The sequence below is a fragment of the Dama dama genome, chromosome 30 (genome assembly GCF_033118175.1).
Source record: "Dama dama isolate Ldn47 chromosome 30, ASM3311817v1, whole genome shotgun sequence".
Classification (NCBI taxonomy): Eukaryota; Metazoa; Chordata; class Mammalia; order Artiodactyla; family Cervidae; genus Dama; species Dama dama.
This window is the reverse complement of record NC_083710.1, coordinates 72,165,525-72,182,796: the sequence shown is the minus strand read 5'-3', so window position 1 is coordinate 72,182,796 and position 17,272 is coordinate 72,165,525. Positions and strand designations below refer to the sequence as shown.

Here is a 17,272-nt window from a genome sequence, read left to right as displayed (position 1 = left end):
GAAAGGTGGAGGTCGTGTTCAGATACGAATCTGAGTCAAGAGGTCTGGGTGGGCCTGAGACTCTGCATGTCTAAGGAGCTCCAGGAGAGGAAGGTGCTGCTGGCCCTGGCACCACAGTCTGAGTCACAGAGAATTAGGAAGACGGCAGGAGAAGGGGATAATTTGGGAGTGAGGGGAGCGGTTTTTAAGAAAATATAATGTAAAAAAGGAAAAAATGTAGGAAACTAATATTTTTGCACATTATAGCATGATCTACTAAGCCTCTGTAAAAATGTATCATCCAAATAAATGCTGTGAGCAAAAACAAAGCAAAATAAATCTACCTCGAGAGCTGGAAAATACTTTATTGCTCAGGACTCTAAAATAATCAAATCAACCACAAAATCATCTAAATGAAAAATGCAGCCCATGTTCAGACTCTAACTAGGAAGTCTAGGGTGCTATTTACCTCATGCTGATTTTTCTTTTATGTTTGGCTGTGCTGGATTCTGCTTGCTTTGCACGAGCTGTCTCTAGTTGTGATGAGTGGGAGCTACTCCTGCAGTGAACAGGCTTCTCACTGAGGTGGCTTCTACTGTTGCTAAGCAAAGACTTCAGGAGTTGTGGCATGTAGGCTCAGTAGCTGAGGTACAGGGCTTAGTTGCTCTGCGGCATGTGGAATTATCCCAGACCAGGGATTGAACCAGAGTCTCCTGCATTGGCAGGCAAATTCTTATCCACTGCACCACCAGGGAAGTCCTGGTTCTTTATTTTCACTTGCCGCTGCTTCTTTGAATTAAAATCCTGCATAGTACCTACTACACTCTCCAATTGACTCTAACTTCTACAAATCGGGACAGAAGAGGAAATGAAGGAAAGAGAATAAAGCCCCACTTCTGCTGGGCTGGCTCACTCCCATGTCCCCTGCCCCTGCCCCCCAACCCCCACCCCCAGACAACAGCTTCTCTCAATCAAATCCAACAACAAAGGGGTGTCCTGGAGTGACTGGGGCTGGGACAGGTGAGCAGGAGAGGGAACCTGTGATGTACACAGGTGGAGTGAAATCAATTCATGAACACACTGCCCGGGTGTTATTTCCAAACACAGAAATGAAGTTAACAGTGATACTGAGAGTGGACCAAGGTACAGATCAAAAGTCAAGTTACTGGAGTTATTAATTCAGTCTCAAAATTCAATTTTCCCTCAAACATTTTAGAATCTCAATGATCCTATGATTTACAGGTTTTAAGAAGGAAGAATAAGAATCTGTTATGTTCCTAAGTTTTACTACAGAGTTTCCTAGATAATTCATATCTTATGGCTTTGGGGAAAATTTAAGACAAGTACAGGTTAACAGAATTACATTTACAACAGAAAATCAGACAGACACATAGTCTGAGAGTAAGTAAACATCACATACAGTGCTCTTAGGGACAAGATTGTATCAAAAGCTGTGATTAATGTTTTCCTGACACAGCAGTTCACCTTTTCCCTGACCTACAATGGAACTAGAAATAATTAGGACCAGCTTTTGCCCTGTGACTAACTGAAGCTGCTCCCTGGGTAACATTCAGGCATTAAGTTGAATATTCTTTTATGTTATAAGGGTTTCATTTGCTAAATTATAACTATTGTCCACTAGATGGGTCTGTGGGGTGGTAAGAGTTTTAAAGAGCAGTTCTTTCCGTTATTTACAGAGTTGTGTTTGTGTGCGTGTGTGTGTGTGTGTGTTGGTTCCTGCTTGCTCACACCTGTGTAACTCACTCACCCTCACAAATAGCAGTCCCTCAGCACCCTCTGTGTGCCCTGCAGAATGCTACTTTCTGGGAACAAATATGAAAACAAGATGCTCCCTGATTTTAAAAAGCCTATTCAAGATACTATGAGATACAGATCCCAAGTTGCAAAACATGCCACAAGTGCTATCTCTTATTTTAATTATGATAAAATTCACATAGCATAAAATTTAACTATTTAACCATTTTTAAGTGGACAGTTTGGTTTTCAGCACATTCACATTGCTGTGCAACCAAGCTTGAGAATTTTTTTTTTCTGCCTCATAAAACTGAAATTCTTACCCATTAAACAAACTTGGTCTCCAAGTTCCTGGAGGCCACCATCTAACTTCCTGTTTTCTTGAATTTGACTACTCTCAGAACCTCACATATGTGAAATCAGAGAATTCATTCCTTTTGGGTCTGGCTTATTTCACTTAGCAAGATGTCATCAAGGTTTATCTGCAGGTCAGAATTTTCTTCCTTTTTAAGGCCAAATAATACTTCATTGTGAGGATTTAGTTCTGTCTAACTTTTGGCTGCTATAAACATAGCTGTACCATAAATGCTATCTTAAAAAAAAAAAAAGAATATATAAGACACTAAGGAAGAACTGAGGGTCTCGAAGATACACTAGGGTTGACTCAGAAAATGAGGAGATTTTCACCATCCAGATGACAGAGGGCCTGGGTCTCTGAGGTTGAGGGGCAGCATGTGCACTGGGAACAGGGAGGACGCAGTGCTTTGAGAGAAACTACACACAATCTGAGTGCAGGGGGGTGTGTATGTCAGACATACTGGCTGCAGAGGGAGGTGGGGAAGAGCTTCCTACCACCTTGTCTGTTCTGGTTTAGTCTCTTGAAGATTCTGTCCTGATCCCAGCTGAGGGCCTCAAACTGAGTGTGGAAGGAACATCACCAGCAGACATGGACGCTGAAAGGTCCAGGTCACAAGCCTCTCTGCTGTCTCCCACACAGATCTTCTCTGCTCCCTTCAATTTGCTTTTGACTTTGAGTCAATCTCTAGACCTTGCTTCCATCTGATACCATGATTCCTCACTGCTGACTGGGTCATTATTGAGGCTCTTCTCTGGTGGACACAAGCTCACCCCATGGCCCCTGCTGGAGTGGGCTTGAAGCTATGTTATGGTTCCAGCAGCAGCTCAGCCAGGCCAGTAAGGGTCAGATGTGTGCTAAAGAAAGAATCAGTCTGTGGGGGGAGGGCAGAGGGATGACAGCTCAGTGTGGGTGAGTGGAGGACAAGGCTACAGGAAGGGCTAAGGGACAGAGAAGAAGGATGCAACCAGAGAGCACCATGGGAGGAGGAGGAGATCTCAGAAATACAAAAAGAAAAGATGAAAAGGAATGAGATATTGCAGAGTTAGGGCCAGGAAGACAAGATTGACGTCCCAGACTTTGTATGAATAATCGGGTATCACATATAGTGTCCTGAGTCAAGTTAAGATGGAGCCCTGGGTCCCAGGACCCATCAACCACCATGAGGGAGCTAACAACACAGGGGGAAAATTTCCTGGTGTCCCCATTCCATGGTCAGTTTCCAAGAAAGATTCACCTACAGTGTCACTGATCTAATCTGCATCCATTAGGACAGAGTCCCCCTGACACACTGACAAAGAAGCCAAGAGCAGATGTGGTGCTAAATCTTTACCTGAATTTTAAAAAGGCAAATGGCTTAAACTAACCTTTCGTCCTGGGTAAAAGTATGGATACACATTCCTCAACACCAGAGGCCCGTCCGGCTTATGCCTGAAGTTCACACTGTTAAAGGAAATCTCTCCTCCATGGGGCCAGGATGGCGGTGGACGATACTCAAGTTCTCAGGGCGCTTCTTTCACAAGGTCTGTGTATTCAATCACCCTTTCTACTGAAATCATCTGAAACATACATGACATCTCATGAGTTAGTATCAGAGGGTCTTGTTTACGGATGTTCAGAGACTGTAAATGAAACCTTCTGCTTTTATATGGTTCAGAACATCCCAGTCTCAGCATCCACAAAGGACAGAAGTAGGAGTCTGATGAGGCCTTGGATGATTTGAAAACTTGTTCATCATCTTCAACACTTTTAAATACAACTATTTCCTTCAATTTTATATTAAAGTTAAAAAATTAAAGAAATGCATAGTAAGATTTTATTGATCCTCCTTTCACATCTGAATAAAAAAAATTTTTTGAAAGAAAAGAATACTTATGGACACCAATTAGTAATGTGTGGCTACAGAAGGGCCACATGTTACAAATGAACAGAAATGGATGGTCATCAAACCTCATTTTAATAATTAGTCATTTTCTACTCTGTTATGAGCTTCCCTGATAGCTCAGTTGGTAAAGAATACACCTGCAATGCAGGAGACCCCAGTTCAATTCCTGGGTCCGGAAGTTCCCCTGAAGAAGGGATAGGCTACCCACTCCAGTGTTCTTGGGCTTGCCTTGCGGCTCAGCTAGTAAAGAATCTTCCTTCAATGTGGGTGACCTGGGTTTGATCCCTGGGTTAGGAAGATCCCCTGGAGAAGGGAAAGGCTACCCACTCCAGTATTCTTGCCTGGAGAATCCCACGGACTGTATAGTCCATGGGGTTGAAAAGAGTCAGACACGACTAAGAGACTTTCACTACTTCTACTCTGTTAGAAGAAAGAAATGGAAAAACTTCATTTTTATTGCTTTTCTCCCTTTAGGAGAAGGTACAAATATTTCAAAAGTGTATAATACACACATCAATTAAGGTCTTTTAAACAACCATGACTCTACACCTTAGCACATTCTGAGAGGGAGCCTATCCTACCAGGAACAAGGGCCACCAGCAAATTTGGTGTTCAACTCACACAAGAATAAATGATAAAATAGGGGATGGTTGGAGGAACATAGTAATTAAATAAACCTCAAAATACTGGATTATTTTCTTTTACCAAAAATGAGGAATTACCCATTAAGAAACAAATACAAACAAGCTGCTAAGAAATTAGCTTATATTGTCTCCAAATTTCAGAACCTCCCTCCTACAGAGACATTTATTGTATCTGAAGACAGTTTGTGATGAATACAAAACCTTCTGACATGGCATACACATGCCTGAGGGAAAAAAAAAAAAAAATATATATATATATATTTTATTTTACATTAACTTTAAGCACATGAAAAGTGAAAGTGAAAGTTGCTCAGTCATGCCCAACTCTTTGCAACCCCATGGACTGTAGCCTGCCAGACTCCTCTGTCCATGGGGATTCTCCAAGCAAGAATACTGGAGTAGCCATTCCCTTTTCCAGGGGATCTTCCCAACCCAGGGATCGAACCTGAGTCTCTTGTGGCTCCTGTGTTGTAGGTGGATTCTTTACCATCTGAGCCACCAGGGAAACCCTTAAGAAGATGGAAGAGAATGTTAAAAAAAAATCTTTGTAAAATGATGTAAAAATAACAGCTTTATTATTTTACAGAAGAATTGCTTCTGTGTCAAATAACAGCAAGGAGACTGAAAAGACTAAGAACAGAAAGATAAACATCACCATGTTCTCAACTTCAGCACTTTGCCTAATGCACCACTGGAACATCCTGGTAAGTGTGATGGTGAGCGACAGGACCAGCCCAATATGCCCAGCATCCAAAGCTAAATGAGGAAGAAGAAGAAGAAAGTCAGTCTACTTCTCAACCCATCACACAGGTCCTTCTGTCACTCTACAAAGAAGACACCTTTATTTTTATGATTTTTATTGGAGTATAGTTGATTTACAAATTTGTGTTAGTTTCAGGTGTACAGTAAAGTGAATTAGCCAGACATATATGTAATCTGCTCTTTTAAAATTATTTTCCCACATACGCCATTACAGAGTATTAAATAGAGTTCCCTGTGCTATACAGGAGATCTTTTTTAGTTACCTATTTTATATATAGTGTGAGAATACTCTTTTATAATATTTAAATCATTTGCATGTAATGTAATGAAAGTATTACTCATAATACTACTTCTGTTGTATGAGACAATAATTAAAGTAAAAAAAAAAAAAAAAACACTATGAGGGACTTCCCTGGTGGTCCAATAGCTAAAACTCTGAGTTCCCAATGTAGGGGCCCCAGGTTTAATCCCTGGTCAGGGAATTAGACTCCATATGCCACAACTAGGAGTTCACATGCTGCAACTAAAGTCCTGCCTGTTAAAACTAAGACTGAAGATCCTGCGTGCCCCAACTAAGACCCAGTACAGCCAAATAAATAAGTAATTTTTTTTTAATATTATGAATTTAGAAAGAACTAACAAAGTTGTTAGACGACAGAGGATGAGATGGTTGGATGGCATCACCGACTCAATGGACAGGAGTTTGAGTAAACTCCGGGAGTTGGTGATAGACAGGGAGGCCTGGCGTGCTGCAGTTCATGAATGGGGTCACAAAGAGTCAGACACGACTGAGCAACTGAACTAAATTGAACAAAGTTGTTGCTCAGTCACTAAGTCATGTCTGACTCTGTGTCGCCATGGACTGCAGCATACCAGGCTTCCCTGTCCTTCGTTATCTCCCGGAGTTTGCTCAAATTCATGTCCATTGAGTTAGTGATGCCATCCAACCACCTCATCCTCTGCCACCCGCTTCTCCTCCTGCCTTCAATCTTTCCCAACATCAGGGTCTTCTCTAATGAGTCAGCTCTTCGCATCAGGTGGTCAAAGTATTGGAGCTTTAGCTTTAGCATCAGTCCTTCCAGTGAATATTCAGGGCTGATTTCCTTTCGGATTGACCGATTTGATCTCCTTACAGCTCAAAGGACTCTCAAGAGTCTTCTCTAACACCACAGCTTGAAAGCATCAATTCTCCGGCCCTCAGGCTTTTTAATGACCCAACTCTTAACATCCATTGACAACTCTTACATGATTACTGGAAAAAATACAGGTTTCACAATATGGACCTTTGTTGGCAAAATGACGTCTCTGCTTTGTAATATTCTGTCTAGATTTGTCATAGCGTTCCTTCCAAGAAGCAAACATCTTTTCATTCATGGCCGCAGTCATAGTTTGAAGTGATTTTTGGAACCCAAGAAAATAAAATCTGTCACTGCTTTCAGTTTTTCCCCAGATGGGACCAGATATCACCATCTTAGTTTTTTGAATGTTGAGTTATAAGCCAGCTTTTTCACTCTGCTCTGTCACTTTCATCAAGAGGCTCCTCACTTTCTGTCACTAGAGTGGTATCATCTGCATATCTGTGGTTATTAATATTTCTCCCAGAAATCTTGATTCCAGCTTGTGCTACATCCAGCCCAGGATTTTGCATGATGCACTCTGCATATAAGTTAAATAAACATAGTGACAATATACAGCCTTGTCATTCTCCTTCTCTAGTTTTGAAGCAGTCCATTGTTCCTCATCCAGTTCTGTTTCTTGTTGACTTGCGTACAGGTTTCTCAGGAGACAGGTAAGATGGTCTGGTATTCCTATCTCTTTCAGAATTTTCCACAGTTTGTTGTGATCTACACAGTCAAAGCCTTTCACATAGTCAATGAAGCAGATGTTTTTCTGGAATTCCCTTGCTTTCTCTATGATCCAGTGAATATTGGCAATTTGATCTCTGGCTCCTCTGCCTTTTGTAAACCCAGCTTGTACAGCTGGATGTTCCTGGTTCCTGTACTGCTGACGTCTTGTTTGAAGGGATTTGAGTATAACCTTACTAGCATGCAAAATGAGTGCAATTGTATGATAGTTTGAACATTCTCTGGCATTGCCTTTCTTTTGGATTGGAATGAATCCAATCCTTTTCCAATCCTGTGGCCACTGTTGAGTTTCCAAATTTGCTGGTATATTGACTGCAGCACTTCAACAGAATCATCTTTTAGTATTTTAAATTGCTCAGCTGGAATTCCATTACCTTCACTAGCTTTGTAGTAATGCTTTGAAGTTAAGGCCCACTTGACTTCACAGTCCAGGATGTCTGGCTTAGGTGAGTGATGACATCATCATGGTTATCCATGTCACTAAGATCTTTTTTGTACAGTTCTACTGTGTATTCGTGCCATCTATTCCAAATCTCTTCTGCTTCTCTTAGGTCCTTAACATTTTCATCCTTTATCATATTAATCCCACCTGGATTGAGATACACTTGACAGTATAATATAGGTGAGGATGTCATTGTTCAGATTTTTATCCTTATGCTTCAATTATCATTAGGTAATTTCACTTTCTATGTCCAATGTAGCTGCAGTTGAAATCACAAAAACAAGGCAATGGGTTTTGCAAAACAAGGCAGTGCTTTTAAATCTAAAAAATTATTCTCACTTTTGAATTAAAGACTGTGATTCAGGGTTATTGCTATGGAATAGTGAGGGATGGTGAATTCATGCCACACATTCCAACAACTGCTCATCTGTGACCCACACAGCAGTGAGGATACTGTTTTTGCTACAGAGACTCTTTCTCACACCAGTACACCAGACCCCTACAACCAAGAGATCCAAGTAGCCCTAAAGCTAAAACCTAAAACCTAAGCTGTACAGAAAGCTTAATAGTAAACTCGGTTCTCTCTATCCAACTATAGGATACTACCTGGGATGTTCAGAAGGTCATCTTGCTACAGTTATGTAGAACTCAACTCATTCAAAGAAAGATAAAAGATCTCCATGAAGACCTACTGTAAACAAACAAACTACTTAAGCAATCTACAGATTCAATGCAATGCTTATCAAATTACCAATGGCATTTTTCACAGAATTAGGACAAAAAAGTTTACATTTTGAATGGAAACACCAAATACCATGAATAGCCAATGTAATCTTGAAAAAAACAAAGAAGAAAAATGAAGCTAGGAAGAATCATGTTCCCTGTCTTCAGACTATACTACAAAGCTACAGTAACTGAAAGTGGCACCAAATGCTAAGTGGCACCAAAATCAGAAATACAGATCAACAGAACAGGACAGAAAGCCCAGAGATAAACCCATGCGCCTATGATCACCTATGACAAAAGAAGCAAGAATATATAATGGAGAAAAGACAGTTTTTTTAATAATTGGTGCTAGGAAACCTGGACAGCTACATGTAAAAGAATAAAATTAGAACTTTCCCTAATATCATACACAAAAATAAACTCAAAATGGATTACAGACATAAATGTAAGACCAGACACTACAAAACTTTTAGATGAAAACATAGGGAGAATTCTCTCTGACATAAACTGCAGCACCTCCTAGAGTAATGAAAATGAAATAAAACATAAGCAAATGGGACCCAATTAATCTTAAAAGCTTTTGCACAGCAAAGAAAACAATAAAAAAATAACAAAGAAAACCTGCAGAATGGGGGGAAATATTTGCAAACAAAGTGATTTGCAAGGGATGACTCTCCAAAATATACAAACAGCTCATACAGTTCAATATCAAAAAATAAATAAATAAATAATCAAAAAAATCCAAAAAATGGGCAGAAGATTAAAAGAGATGGTCTCCAAAGAAGAAACATAGATGGCCAGAAAAACACATGAAAAGATGGTCAACATCTCTAATTATTAGAAAAATGTATATCAAAACTACAGTGAAAAAAAAATGAAAAAAAAAGCAAAAAAATACAGTAAGGTTTCACCTCACACCAGTCAGAATGACCATCATCAAAACAATAAATACTGGAGAGGATGTGGAGAAAAGGGAACCCTCCAACACTGTTGGTGGAAATGTAAACTGGTAGAGCCACTATAGAGAAAAATATGGAGGTTCCTTTAAAAACTAAAAAAAATAGCTAACATATGATCCAGCAATCCCATTCCTTGGCAAATATCCAGAGAAAACCATAATTCCAAAAGATACATCCACCCTTATGTTCACTGCAGCACTATTTACAATAGCCAGGACATGAAAGCAACCTAAATGTCCATCAACAGAGCAATGGACAAGGAAGATGCGCTATCATACATATAGTGGAATATTACCCAACCATAACAAAGTGAAATAATACCATTTGCAGCAACATGGCTGGACCTAGAGATTTTCATGCTGAGTGAAGTAAGTCAGATGGATAAAAACAGAATATGGTATTGCTTATATATGGAATACAACAAAAGGCTACAAATGAACTTATCTACAAGACAGAAGTAGAGTAATAGATGTAGAAAATAAACTTATGGTTAACAGGGGATAAAGGAGGGGAGAGATAAATTGGAAGTCTGGGATTGACACATATATACTACTATATATAAAATATTAAAATAGATAACTAATAAGAAACTACTGTAAAGTACAGAGAACTCTGTAATGACCTACATGGGAAAGAACCCAAAAAAGAATGGATATATGTGTATGTACAGCAGACTGACTTTGCTATACATTGGTCACTAAGACAACAGTGTAAATGAACTATACCCCAATAAAACTTAAAATAAAAATGAAAGAATGGCCTGAGCAAGCCAAAGCAGGGGCCCAAGGCACCACAGGTCTGCTGGAACAGGCACGTTCATACCCAGTCTTTGCTCCTAAGGATTCCACAAGTCAAAAACAGAAATTCTTTTCTAAAAGAAGATTAATTTGAAGTATTAATCAAAATGCAAATTACTAAAAAAAAAAATACATTCACCACAATGTTTATGGGGTATGGAAAAAGAATCTTTAAAAATGTGGATATATGTATAACAGATTCACTTGGCTATACACCTGAAGCTAACACATTGTAAATCAACCATATACCAATCAATTTTTTTAATGGCCTCAAAAAGGACCTACTGTAAATAAATAAGTAAACAAAAAAAGAGATAAAAGTTCTCATCAAGACACAAATGACTTCACATGGACCTCACTGTGAAGTCACATACTGCAGACACTTTAATACAATTCATTAGAACCAAAGAGTATATATTAGACAAGATGTCACGAGTTTAATAACTACAAACAAAGCTAAAAAGTATAAACATACCACAAGTATTCATGTCTGTACTTACTTTCTACCAGAATCAAGGCCCCAAAGGCAACAACAGGGACAAAGATGGCACAGATGACATCTAGATACACAGCGAGCCATCGGGACGTCGTCAAAAGCAGGAACCAAGCCTCTGGATTTGTGAACCATAATAAGTGTAATATATAAATAGAAAAACCATGTTAGCTGCTTCTCATGAGGGAGAGCATTTTCTCAGTTGAGCTACAGAAGACTTTACGCAGGTAGGACAGCAAAGTTACACACCCAAGGAACCTGAAGATTCTAGAAAACTAGGCTCTAACACAAGACAATGTATGGGACACACAGGAATCAGTCCAGGAAGCATGCATTGAAAACGTCAACCCACAGGTTATCAACAGAAATACGATCACAAGAAGGAAGATGGAAAATCACCTCATCGGTGCATTTCCTGCAGTGCTGGGCCTCAACCTGAAGATCATTCTCTCACAGGGCCGACTGCTCCCAGCTCTCACACAGCAGAGAGCACAGCTCACACTGTTTCCAGCACCGTCTGCCCTCACTACAGGGCCCTGCAGTGTTTATTCTTAGGAGCCAATGTCTATATGACCATCAGCTAACAGGATCTGCATGTGGCTTTCAAAATACCATTTTTATCTTCAAAATACAATAATTATTGGAAAGTTTGGCTTGGATTTTATAGACTTAGGGGAAATTCTGAATTTTCTACCTAGGGAAAAAATTTCACTGATAAAAACATAATCAAGTGGGTGGCAAATCAGGAAATTATTTCCTCAATCACATCTGCCACCCTCCACGCTCTGAAAAGAGTCAGCAAACCACAGCCTGGAGGGCGAGAACAGCCACCACCTGGTTCTGTAAATAAAGTTTTATTGGAACACAGGTACAGCCATTTTCTGATGAATTATCTTTGCCTGTCTTTGAGCTACAACAGCAAAGGTGAGTAGTTGCAACAGACACAGTATAGCGCACAAAGTCTACAATATTTTCTATCTGGATCTTCACAAAAAAGAAAAGTTTGCTGACTCTTGCCCTAAAGAGACAGAAGTCCACACGGCATAGTGACGCAAGGACAATGCAAGCCAGTCGGGGGAGAAAAGCAGGGGATGATGGGGAAGAGGGGAGCACAGAGGGGATGCCGAGAAGAAGGGGTGGGGGAGGCAGGTGTGCAGAGGGGGATGTGGGAGTGACACTGAGAGAGGTACTGGCCAACCAGGCCACCTGAGAGGGAGTCAGCCTCCGAAGGCAGCACATCCCATCCTTAGAAATCATCCCCAGAAACTTACAGACCTGAGTGCAAGTCCTGGTGTGAGTCAAACAGTTCCTGAAACTTCTGTTCAGCTTTGTACGCCCGGATGGTCCAGAGTCCCCGGAGAGAAGACGCTAAGTGGGAAAACACCGGACTCCGTGCTGGGGAAGCAGAGACAGACACATGACAGAGAAAGTCAGGGAGGCTGGACGCGAGGAAACCACTGCCTCTCGGGCTGTGTGGTCACACGTCATACCAAAAGGAATCCTCCATGTGACCCTAAACTCCTGCTCACACCAAGCTTCACTTTAATGACCTGGGAATGAGAGATTCTCTTTGAAACTATCTTTGATCAAATTCAAATCATAGCTAGATGTAGATAAAGAAATTCTTGTTCTTTCATCAAGATCCTCTCAAACACACCTCCCTCCAAATTTTTCTGGCATCTCACCAGGTAGAAATTGTTCACAATTTTTAAAAAATATGTTGAAGTATAGTTGATTTACAATAATGTACTACTTTCAGGTACATAGTATAGTCATTCAGTTCATTTTTTTGGATTATATTTCATTACAGCTTATTACAAGATACTGAATAAAATTCCCTGTGCTTTACAGTAATTCCTTGTTATCTATTTGACATATTAATAGCAGTGTGTCTATTAATCTCATACTTCTAATTTGTTCTTCCCTCTCTCCCAATCCCCTTTGGCAACTGTAAGTGTGTTTTCTATGCCTCTGAGTCTATTTCTATTTTGTGTACAGATTCATTTGTATTATTTTTAGATTCCATATATAAGTGATATCATATTTATCTTTCTCAGACTTACTTTACTACTAATAATATTCGCTAAGTCCATCAATGTTGCTGCAAATGGTAATATTTCATTCTTTTTCATGGGTGAGTAATTACTGATCACTAATTTTTGAATCAGTAGCATTTTAAAATTTAATTCCTCATTAGAGTCCTCACCACACTGAATTTAGGTGAGCTATCTGTGTTTTGTGTCTACCTTAGATGAGTAACCTAAGGCTGGGATAGAGTCAGTACATCCCCCACCCTGGACCAGAGCCAGACCCAGGACAGGGGGAGACAAGCAAGGGAGCAGTCTACTGTCTCCCCCATCCTGGGCCTCTCCCCTGCACCTGCACCAGGAGTCCCTGTGCGGGTCACGGAGCACCCGGTACTGCACCGCCCTTGTGTCCACAGGACCCGGCAGACAAGGAGTCTTTGAATGGTCTTGACTTCTGCTCTGGGAACCTGATGGATGTTTTTATATCTGCCTGCTAGATACCTGTCCCAGTGTTCAGAGGTCACTGCGGCGTGTGACACTCACATCAATCTTGTAGAATCTGACAGTGGCCTTAGTGTCCATTCTCTTTTGAGTGACTTCACGTGGTTTGGGGTCTGGTGTCACATCACTGACCATTCACTTCCCGCCATCTTCTCTAAGAGCACACTGCCCACGAGCACCGGGGTCAGGCTCCTACCCATCAGGAAACAGGTGGGCTGCAGGCTGCTGGGCAGGGAGGACCCCTTATGGTTCTCATTCCCCACCATGAACGAGGTTGTAACTTGCCATTGTCAGGGGCACATAGTGAACCTGTGACCTCTGTCTGGGGTGAGTGATAACTTGTGCTGTATCAGCAGGAAATACTGACATCACTTTGTTACCTGTGCATCTCCTAGAGAAGACCTGTTACTACAAGTAGGTTGTTTACAGGAAGTTAGTAATGCATCTTACAGGAGGCTACAGATTTTATAAAATGATGGGGAAAGATTCAAGGGGGAAACTCCACACTGTTCTCAGGTCCTCACTCCTTAGTCCAGGATCTGAATGCCTGGCTGGTACAGTTCAGTCAGTACCCACGTGCACCCGGGCACTGCCCGTTTGGAGGGGTCGAGGTACAAACAGGTGAAGACACAGAACCTCCTCTTGTGTTTAGTGTCCCCAGCTCTATAAGGAAGGAAGGAGCAGGCTTCCTCCTGTGAGACTCTGGGGCTCAGAGAGGGTGGGAAGCCCTGGGCTGGGGGAGGACAGCCTGAGCAGGGAGCCAGGTGACCATCCACTCAGCCCTAGGATGAGATGGTTGGATGGCATCACCAACTCAATGGACACGAGTTTGAGCAAACTCTGGGACATGGTGAAGGACTAGGAACGGGAAGCCTGGCATGCTGCATGCAGTCCACGGGGTCAAAGAGTCGGACACGACTGAGGGACTGAACACCCCCACCACCACCAACTAGAAAGAGAACATAAACATTCTAATCAACTGGCCACCACATGTGGTTATCTGAGGTGTGCAGGACGGGGTACCTGGATTAAATTTATTGTCTAACTTTTTTCAGCCTACTGGGTACAAAAAATCCAAGTATTTCACAGTGATAGTGCCAAACTTCTCAGACTCTCCAGATCACATACTGAGAAAATCCTGTACTGCTTCTTGACAAAAGCCTCAGAAGGAGCCCTTCTCTCCACTTCCATATGAATGGGAAATGGCCCTTCCCCAGGCAAAAATTCTGTCAAATATTCTTTCTGGAACAATCCCTCTCTCAATGTGCCACAGGCCTGCTTTGCAACAAGACTGTTGAATGACTCCATTTCATGAGTGGCCTCAAACCATACAATGTCTGAAGTCCTGTCTACACAGAAGACTGGATGGAGCTCATCACTTCCTCTTCTGCCTCCCCAGGTCCTATCATCCTACTGAGTAATACAGGTAGAACATCACACACGCCTGGACTCTACCACTCCCACCCATCCAAACACCTTACCAAACTCGACCTCACATGAGGTTAGCTGCTTCTCTTGATGAGTGAAAATGTCTTCTACAGATTTTATGAAACTGATGATCACTATCATTTTTGCAGATTAAGATAAGTACCTCAAGTGTTTATTATTAAAAGCAAAACATACAAATGCCACAATAAAAAACCTCCTCTGACTGGATGAACTGAGATTTTTTTTCCACTTAGTAGATACAGAGAAGCATGAGACTCAATATGCGTCTGTTCTTGGCTTGGTTTCTAGAAGGTTAAGTTGGTGTTAATTTGCAATCTTTATTCATGGTTGAGGTCTCTGATGCAAACATATTCTCTCCTTACTTATTGGCTATTGTTTTTACAACTTTTAAAAATATATAACAACCTATTTTCCTTATTTTTATTTTAACATTGATGAAATATGTACATTAATAAGAGAGAAATTTGATTATTTCATCATCTGTGATTACCTGTAGAATAGACTAATTAATCATAAAATGTGTTCCCCATTATTCTGTTTTTTTGCTGCACCTTGCAGGATCTAGTTTCCCAACCAGGGACTGAAGTGGTGGCCACCGCAGTTGGAAGGACAAAGTCTTACCCCAGGATCACCAGGGACACCTCTGTTCCCCATTATTATAAAACTAGGAAGGTGAACGGAGTAATCAACTAAATGCATACTGAACAGATCCCCCTCCTGAGTTCTCCTAGGGGATTATTTTTAGCATCATTTATATGAATAGCTTTGAAAAGGGGGTACACAGTGTGGTGTCACCCCAAATCCTGACAATGACAAAGAGCAAATCTGAAAATAACAGGGCTTATCTTTTCAATAGGGCTTCCCTGGCTTCGACATTAAAGAGTCCACCAGCGATACCAGAGACCTGGGTTCAATCCCTAGGTCAGGAAGATCCTCTGGAGAAGGGAACGGCTACCCACTCCAGTATTCTTGCCTGGGGAATTCCATGGACAGAAGAGCCTGGTGGGCTACAGTCCATGTGGTCACAAAGAGTCGGACATGACTGAGTGACTAACACACATCTTTTCAATACTTTTAACAACTGCAACTTACTAGAACATGTGAAAGAATGTATTTTTCAAATATATCACTTCTGACATATATTTCCTGAGGTCTCCTTTCCTTTTCCTAATCTTTTCCTTTCCTTGTCATTTCTGGTAACTTTCAGTTCAGTTCAGTTCAGTCACTCAGTCGTGTCCAATTCTTTGCAACACCATGGACTTCTGCACGCCAGGCTTCCCTGTCCATCACCAACTCCCAGAGTTTACCCAAACTCATGTCCACTGAGTCGGTGATGCCATCCAACAATCTCGTCCTCTGTCATACCCTTCTCCTCCTGCCTTCAAGCTTTCCCAGCATCAGGGTCTTTTCAAATGAGTCAGTTCTTCGCATTAGGTGGCCAAAGTATGGGAGTCTCAGCTTCAACATCAGTGCTACCAGTGAACACCCAGGACTGATCTCCTTTAGGATGGACTGGTTGGACCTCCTTGCAGTCCAAGGGACTCTCAAGAGTCTTCTCCAACACCACAGTTCAAAAGCATCAATTCTTTTTTTTTAAACTACAATTACTAAAAAATAAAATAAAATTTAAAAAGCAGCAAAAAAAAAAAAAAAGCATCAATTCTTCAGTGCTCAGCTTTCTTTTGAAGAAAAATTCTCTATTTTCCTTCTACAATAGTTCCAACATAATGAAATACTTTCAAGAATAGTATTAATAGAGTGGATACTCTGTGTTACAAAGTATGTTGTGATCAAGACAGAAATGGTCCCTGTCCTCATGGTGCTCACATCCATCCTCTTTGGGCTAAAATGCAAAGTGCAGCTGACCCGCTGCCAGCTCCATTTGCCTTAAGGGCCAAACCTACTCTCACAGGCCAACTTTCAATCACCTAATATTAACAGTAAGAAATTCCACAGAACAGTCTGCAGAATTTCAGGGGTCTGGTTAATTGCAGTATGAATGGAAGACAGACTGCACTGCCATCCCAACCTGAGTGCCCTGGTACTCACTTGTACATTCCAGGCGTTTCACATCTCGTGATGTCTCTAAGAAGTATCGCCGAAGAAAAAAGAAAATGATGCCAAGGGGAATCACAGGTATAGCAGTCCAAGGAATTGTAGCCACCATCACGACCACCATACCAATCACAAGTAGAAATGTCTGAAATAGTGAAAATACAGAGGCCTTCATGTCAAGGATACTTTTCAAAGATAAATCTTATTGATTTGTTAGGATTAAACTCCTTTCCTTGAAACTTGTTGAAACAGGGGGAATGCTTTTCCTTCCAAAAAATTAAATTATAGGTGGTCCTCATGATGTTTATTGCATACACCAAACACTCTGATAAGAACTTTCTAGGTATCAGCTCTTGTGATACACTCAGCAGCCCTTTGAGGCAGGCATTACTATTTTTAACAGATGAGACTATTTGAGGCTCAGAGAGTAGGAGCTGCATCTCAAGCCATCAGGAGTCAGCAGGTGTTACTAGAGAGATGAGTGAGCATATACCACAGATGAAGAATCCAGACGCCTCAGCTATCCATGTAGGGATAAACAAGTGGTTAATTACAAATTCAGTGTAACATATCTAGTA

The 17,272-nt window shown here is 41.1% G+C and overlaps 1 protein-coding gene across 1 annotated transcript in view; it reads right to left on the bottom strand.

Moving 5' to 3' along the window:
* LOC133049360 (ATP-binding cassette sub-family C member 4-like) overlaps nucleotides 1-17,272 on the bottom strand; it is a 157,117-nt gene that overhangs the window by 46,294 nt on the left and 93,551 nt on the right. Inside the window, 5 exon segments of the mRNA XM_061133337.1 lie at nucleotides 3,487-3,648; nucleotides 5,274-5,374; nucleotides 10,670-10,780; nucleotides 11,938-12,057; nucleotides 16,689-16,839. Of these exon segments, the coding sequence (XP_060989320.1) occupies nucleotides 3,487-3,648; nucleotides 5,274-5,374; nucleotides 10,670-10,780; nucleotides 11,938-12,057; nucleotides 16,689-16,839 (645 nt within the window).